General features: G+C 40.1%; 2 protein-coding genes across 2 annotated transcripts in view; both read right to left on the reverse strand.

The window, feature by feature from the left end:
• LOC118411730 (protein bicaudal C homolog 1-like) overlaps positions 1–1,741 on the reverse strand; it is a gene marked incomplete in the record, with an annotated part of 55,897 nt that extends 54,156 nt beyond the window's left edge. Inside the window, 1 exon segment of the mRNA XM_035814212.1 lies at positions 1,483–1,741. Coding sequence (XP_035670105.1) covers positions 1,483–1,699 — 217 coding nt within the window.
• Positions 1,742–5,920: 4,179 nt separating this feature from the next.
• Positions 5,921–8,097, reverse strand: part of LOC118412685 (RUN and FYVE domain-containing protein 2-like) — a gene marked incomplete in the record, with an annotated part of 26,911 nt that continues 24,734 nt past the window's right edge. The window contains 1 exon segment of the mRNA XM_035815697.1: positions 5,921–7,860.

The raw sequence follows: 8,097 nt of genomic DNA on the forward strand, positions 1-8,097 counted from the left end.
CCTTTGGTTACCATGGCAACTATCCACACTAGAGTGAGGTCAACATTTTGGTATGGCAGATATGTGTCAGGTGTGATGAATTTAAAGATGGAAGACCGGTTTAAAGTGTGCCAAACTTGAACAGAGGTGTGCACATGCCCCCCTCCCACCTCCAGTGTTCTAACCTTCACATTTGATGACAAGTTGCCACACTTCACACCAAAGCTCGAATTGACCCTCCTGTAACACGAAACAGCTTTTTTCTGGGCATTCACACCTACAGGCTGGCAATCAGACATTATAGGCTATCATAAACTTACAGATCAGGATCCATTTTCCTACTCATAAGCTTGCAGCATCAAATTTCAACATTTGCAAAACCAACCGATAATATTCTGAATCTGACTTTCTCTGTCTCACCATGATCGGGAGTCGGTTGAATGAGATTTGGACCGGTGTCTACGCTGTGTTCAAACAACTCTGATTACTCTGTAAATCCTGTCAACAACATCACAATCGTAAGTAATGTGTTTGTGTATGTTCTTTCCTTGTTTTCCCTGGTGCGTTATTGACTGTCTCCATGCAAACGTAATGCTGCTCCTTAGGCTTAGCTCACATTTCTTGGTACAACTTTGAGTGTCATGTTGTCCGTGTTGGAAACTACAGCGCGTGTTATTGAAAGCGACACCAGACAGCGTGTGTGATTGAAAGCGACACTAGCCCGTGGTCGGCACGAACCCGATAGCTGCAGCCCTGTTCGTAATTTGTCCAGCCAGACTTGGGAACGTCTAGAAGGCAGGGATCTCCCCTGGGACGGGACCGGGGCGAGACTTGTGCCTCGCTCGGTGGCAGAGACGCTACGAGCCGCCGGTTAGGTTAGGATACTACCGGAACCAGATCTCCACGGTATACATATCTCCAAGTCTCTACTTTACACTGACACAAAGAACACACTATCAGTTCACAACTTAATCATCTGTGAGATTCTATATAGTATTTCTGATTATTGTTACAACTTGTCTGGAGTTGGGAAAGTTTTTCCTCGTGTTCGAGTTCCCCAGAATGAACCGTTATCATAACGTTACCAGGTGTCACTCCACAACAGGACACATACGCGCACATTTCCTTCTTTGGTCCGGGCTAGCCCATGTCTGGGACTGTCTCAAACCTAGCTACAATTCTCCACGTTATTTTTGACTGTCTGACCGAGCTGGGGACATGGCCGACCCTCTCAGTCTCCCTACCATAGAAATCTTGCTCCTTGTGTCTTGTAGCAACATTTTTGTGTTGCAAACTTTCTCGATCGCCGGGGTTTCTTGGCATCCGTCCACTTCTCTAACCCTGTCAACTTATCTCCCTGCCTGCAAAACCTAGCTAGTCCGTCTGACAAGATCTAGAAAGTACTCTACAGCATTTTCGGAGCAGACAGTGATTTATTTTCGACGGGGAAAGTACGTTTGCCCGTCGTGATAACGAAGACTTTTCGATCGCCCTCCCCCTTACCTTGCAACATCGCTTCAAGCTTACGGCGGTCGACTCGGAAGCGTTCCTCCACCCAGTCTGGTGGCCTTTCTATCGTTTCCTCGGGCTCGATCGACTCGGTGGGGGAGTCGTTGGGATCCATCGGGCTGTTGTGGTCGCGCATGTCGGCGTGTGTGGGCCCTAGACCGCCTAGAAACGGTGCGCCGCTACGATTGCTTTCGGGCCCCACGGCCGCCATGGCATTTTCCCACCCGACCTGTTCACGCACGTCAACAATGTGGAGACATCCGCTGAGAGATGATTTACATACCGTTAGAAGGCCCCAAATGATAAATTAAAACCGTTTATCTGGTCAAATACCTATCTTATTTAAGCCTTTATCAATATTATATATAAGAATGAACATTTATGAAACGTGTTTAATATTAAAGCTAAATATGGACTTTTTATGGACTACTTCGTGACCTTTACCGAGTACAACAGCTGACGGATGTGACTTTACTATATCCATGCGCCAAATTGCAAAGTTCACTTTTTGAATGAGAGGCAATGGATGAATTGATGTTACGTGTAGAGTTAGAGATTACGGAAAAAAATTGATTTCCGAATCTTTCCGCCAGCTATCAAGTTTAAAGCATTGATATTGGTTGAATCTTGTATCTTTTCCTTACCAAGGATGATATGTTCGAAGGCAAAATATCAACTTTGGTTTTTATTATATTATCATAATTATGGAACTTCAAGACTTTTCCCCTTATTAGCATTTTTTCGTTTCCAAAAGTATAATATACCCTTGCGACATTACGAAAATAGGCACACGCCGGTGTCATTGTTTTTACCAAACAACCAAAACGGATAGGGCACACCTGATATCCCAAAACTGACTTTTTCAATTTCTACTCTAGCCGTAGTTCCGCAACTCAACCGGCCACTTGAGCGCCTATCCACGCCGCCTTTCGGCCTCAAAAACTCTACTTTTGCGCGGAGGAATTCCCTGTTGCCATTGTAATGGTTTGTTTGGGAGTTCTTTTGTACAGAGGTACTTTTAAAGTGAACAGCGTTGACAAAAGAAGCTATTTTGGCACGTCATACGGCCCTGGCCGTGTGGTATTCCCGCACTAGTGTTTTTCTTTACCCCTTTGTGTCTGGTGTTTGAACTAATCGTCATCGACCACGCCTGGGTTTTCCTGCTTGGGTTTTTAACCCACGTTAGCAAACCGTCAATTCACGACTTGGCGAGACCCAGTGAGTGATTTCTCAGTGTTTGTCGCGACTGCTTGTATGGCGGTTTTGAGTGATGACGGGCCGGGTGTGTTCGGGTCAGGCAAGAACTTGTGTTGAGGATTGGGCTTAGGCGCAATCCTTGCGGCAACGCCCTGACGTTTAATTTCTCGGACTCTGAGCAACAATTTAGAATCACCTTCTTACAAATAGCAATACGGCGGCAATACGACTGGCATATAAATAAAAAAATAAAAATAAAAAATAAAAAACTATGGGAAGCGTTAGATTCCGATTTCAGACTCAAGCCCGCTCAATTTTTGTTTCAATCCCACAAACGTTACATGTAGCTTATTGATTGATAGATAAGGGGTAATCTTATTGTCTTATACATACTCTACTCAATTGCTTTGTATGTTTTTCCTATTTATAACACCAGGGCAAGCGCTCAGTATATACTAACGTTAATAGTTTCTACTCAAACAAAGGTAGGAGAACACTGGACTCCGGCTGGAGGTGAGTTTAGAACTTTCAGGGTAGGTATTTTTGCCCTCGTCCGCCTACATATTCAATCAACTTGAAGACTCGACTCAGAAAATGGTGATCAGAGTGCGGGTGACCTGTGTTGGTCCCTCAATCAAAACGAGCCTGTCAGTTTGATACGATAAAGAACAGACTAATGGTATTTCGGTGCTTTTGTTTTTACTTTCTTGCAACTTATCTTATTGTTATTATTATTATTATTATTTTTTGCACAAAAGAAAAACGTCGGAACTATACAACGTATATTATCCCATCGCATTGTGTTGGTATTAGTCAGAAAAGCCCCGGTCACCTCATTAAAAAAATGTTTCCACGCATTTCCAGTGTAGCATAGGGAAGTTTTTAATACCTGGATATTGACAATATTCGGCACAGGACGGCCGTCACAAAACTACGAGTCAGTTGCCACAAATTACACATCGAAACCGGAAGACATAACCGCACTCCTCTAGAACAACGAATATGTAGATACTGCAATCTAGATAAGTTAGAAGACGAACATCATTTTGTAGTAGAATGTAGTTTGTACAAGAAAGAGAGAGCTGAACTCTACAGACTAATAGAATCCATGTTACCCCACTTCATACAACTAAGTAATATAGACAAATTTATATTCCTTATGAATCTAGACAAGCCTTTACTTATAAAGCATATCTGTTCTTACATTTTCAATATCACAAAGAAACGAGAAGAAGCCGAATGTACGCAGTAGAATACGATCCTTGAGTAGTGTAGATTCATTGTATCATTATATCATGTTGTATCATTTGTTGTGACCTGTACTAAACCCAGTGGGTATGAATGTACAATAAAGGTCTTCATTCATTCACTAATCTATGGACAGCTGCTAACAGAGACTATAATCAGCTCGGAATACGCACAGTTATCTTCACATCTCCACACTTTCCTGTAGTGTCATCATCATGATAATGATGCGCTGGAGAGACCATGATACGGGCGACTTCTAGCGTCAAATAAAAGAAGGACATGCTGTCACTTCTGAATTCAAAATCTATAACGCTTTTCATGTTACGCATGTGTGAACCTACCTTTACATCAAATAGCGATTAAAGAAATCAATTCATCCTGACATGAGTTGGGCCTTGCAAGGAATGGTAGTCTCCACTAACGTTAGGCCCTTCTTTGGGCTGGGAAACTATAGAAGTTGATATGCAGGTTGATTAGTAAATTACTACTACATGTACATGTAACGTTACTAGTAACTGATTCAAAAAGTTTGCCAGGATGTTTAGTTTAGCCGCCAATGGGAGTTTCCCGAATACCTCGCACATGGGCCCGGTGGAAATCAAAGGAATGGGACGACAGCTACTAGTATTTTGGTACAGTACTTATTTTTGTATCAGGAAATCAATCTGATACTAGTAGTTCCCTTGGAAATCAGTTATTCTGTGAGCCTAAAGACCCATAAACAATTGCAATTGCAGAACATTCCTGCGACTATAGATGCGGAACCCCACAGATGATGACGGATTGACGAGACATATCCAGAACCACGATATACTTGTCTGAAGCACGGTTCTACTGTTTGTTTTCGCTGTCTAATTTGTTTATTTTTCATACCAATGGGCTCATTGGTCATACACGTTACCGACATTGTGCGACGGGTAAGAAGAAACGCTAGCTGAGGTTTCAGCTTCTTGAGTAGTGAACGCCGCCAGATATACTTACGACAAAAGACAGGAAGTCCGTGACCGGTAGTCCGTGGTGTAGGGTTTTTACTGGTCCTGAATAGTAGGGTATAAAAATATCTCATTTAAGAATAGTACTACTGTACCTTGAAGAGTTGTAGTCAAGGTCAATCACCACATAGATCACATGTGGGTCGTTGAAGGTCAAGAACTAATTTTAGACCAAGCTAACTTGGAGCAGGGAGGTTGATCAACCTTCATCGGTTTTATCCCCAGGAGATCTCGAGTTGGTGTGCAAGCCAAAGTATTACTTTTTTGTTGATTACGTGCTGTTCTTAGGTTTCAGCGAAAAATTGTACAAATTGACCAAATAGCGTCAAAGGCGCGGTCACATGACAGAAACAACCACCGCCAAGAATCTCTTACATACCGAGGCATATTCACAAATATCGCAAGAATGACCTGTTTGTGTGATCCTACAACGATCTCACTGCGTACTATCTGTCTACCAGTATGTGAGCGGGCCTGTAAAGCTAAACGACGTGCTACTGCTACACAGAGAAACCTGTTAGTGTTACCTGGACGAGCGAAGCCAGGTGTACTTGCACATAAATCCGGAAGAGGGCGCTGCTGGAAAGGATGTTACCATCAACCCAGTGATTGTCTAAGCTGTACCGTGGTCGACATCAACAATGGGCAACACACATATTTTTCTGGTCAACACAACTATTTTTCTGGTCAACACACCTATTTTTTTCTGCTCAACACACCTATTTTCTGCACAACACTCATACTTTTTTTTCCTGTGTTGCACTTCCATTTTTTCTGTGCAACACTTTTTTTGAGAAACACACTTCCTTTTTCTTACTTTTTCCTTTTTAACTTTTTTGCGCTGCACTCTTACTTTCTGACTATGACATAAAAATTGCACAGAAAGAAAAAATCACAATACAAAATACTCAGATAATAACAATAACTCTACTACAAATTCATGCCCGAGGACTGACTGCAAACATAACATGATTATGAAAGCATTCAAGAACCGGAAACAAAAGTATCATTCTTGTTTATTACACATCAATTCAGCACAATGTTTGGGACAAATTAACATATTTCTCAATCATTTAACAGGACAGCTTGTAAGAAAAGATATCCTATTCCCCTGATGATCTGCTTGGAGATATACATGTAGTTAGGATACAAAAAGGCATTGTCTTGTAATTTTTTTCTCACATCACAATTGAAGTAATACAATTTCATTCAATTCACCTAGTTTCAGTCTTTATGAAAAATGACAGTTGAAATATTGTTAACAACTGATCTGGTCCGAAGGAATTTTCTCTGACTCTGTAACAACTTTAGAATTACAGTATCTGACTGGTGGTATTTAATTACACATGCTAAGTAAAAGTATACAAAAACTTGACAAGTCACTGTCAATGAAAATTCTCCTCAAACTCATTCCAAAATTGTTAACTAGTGTGCAGGAGTAAGAAAATCTGAAGTAAAACAAGGCATAACTATACCTTCATATATATTACTTTAAATTTACTTATAACTATATTGTTACAACTTTCAAATAGAGTGAACAGAAAGAAATTTATGTCAAAACAAATACAGTGCTTATCAATGACGGTTGCCATACAAATTTATCACGAAATCATAGCAATGCATCTCTTTACATTGAATCACAAATTCATTGACCAAGCTGTACATTTGGTCCTATATCTGCACAACAAATAAAACTGTCATAAAATTTCACTGACAACATCTCATGACAGTTATCTACAATCTAGGATGTTAATGCAGATTTTGAAATATTGGAAAATCTTCCCATAAAATATTTTAAATAGCCATTATTTGGAAGCCATTCTTTGTACATTATCATTTCAAAAGGTAAAATAAATAGTGCACAATAAGCCCAGGCACTTTCTATGGACAGAAGGCATTCAAATACAGTTTCTGATTTATTTTGGCAGCAGAAAATGCTTTTGTGATGACACTGTCATTACTTACACACATGTGTACATTACAACTATATCAGTCCAGTACTCTCAGAGGAAGATACTAGTAGTATATTACCTTCTGTCTTCTTCAGGGTGACTGACCAATGTTGGCTATGGGGGCATCCACACTTGTGCATATATTCAAGTCTGTATGAGTTCCGCATCAACATTTTTTTGGCTTCTACAAAGTTTGCGGGGAAGAAGTTGTTTTTCACCTTGGGCGATTGTTCTCCAGCCTAGGTATAAAACTGAAAAATTCTCCAGCCGCATACTAACCAAAGAAAAAACTGTCAAAACGGAACTCAACCGATGTGAGTAGGAAATATGGGACAATAAGTGACACATGGGTTTGAAAGTCGCTAACAACTTCAACTTGTTTGAGTGACAGTCAGCTGGCTGGTGAAGATGTGTCTATAAGGACACATGTCTAAAGTACAGATAGTCGGGTTAATTAACTTGAAGAAGGCTGAAAGGTGTGGCAAAAATTCAGTAAGATTTTCCGTCTTATCATTAGTCTTATCATAAATCATGTACATGACAAGATAGCACCAGATTACACAAGCTCACAAGACGACATGAAATTCAATGGCAAGACTATATTCAACAAACAAACAAACAAACTAACAAACAACTTCTGCTTCTACCTGATGTAAAGATATCATAATTGTGGCTAAAGGAATTACCTACATCGGTTTGTATATATCAAGAACAATGATTTCATGAAAAATACTTTTGCTGTATCCTGTAACAGAATCTTGCTGGTATATTTCTGTGATCTCTCAGTTTGGGGCATAACAGTAAATTACTTTTTAAAAACATTTCTTATCCAAGTTTATAATAGTCTGCTGTCTCATTCTAAGACAACATTGTAGAACGCAGATCCTTGAGTAGCTAACTGAAGTAATAAACATACAATGCCTATTGGTATATCCAACAATTGTAATCGTCTAGTGTGTGTATGGCACAAAAAGAATAGTAAGTAGCACTATGGACACATTGTGCATGGCAAATGCGTCATATGGTTGAACTGTTTTCTTCCACATACGTAAAATATTACAAAATGATGACAGAAACTGATAAAATTGGGCCATTATATATATTAGTTCTAGCTATGGGAGGGAACAAGTTGCATTTCTAGATTACTCAATTTTTAATTGATAACTTAATAAGCTAACAACTCAAGACATAAAACTTCAAACACAAAGTATGCTCCAGAT

The sequence above is a fragment of the Branchiostoma floridae genome, chromosome 3 (genome assembly GCF_000003815.2).
Source record: "Branchiostoma floridae strain S238N-H82 chromosome 3, Bfl_VNyyK, whole genome shotgun sequence".
Classification (NCBI taxonomy): domain Eukaryota; kingdom Metazoa; phylum Chordata; class Leptocardii; order Amphioxiformes; family Branchiostomatidae; genus Branchiostoma; species Branchiostoma floridae.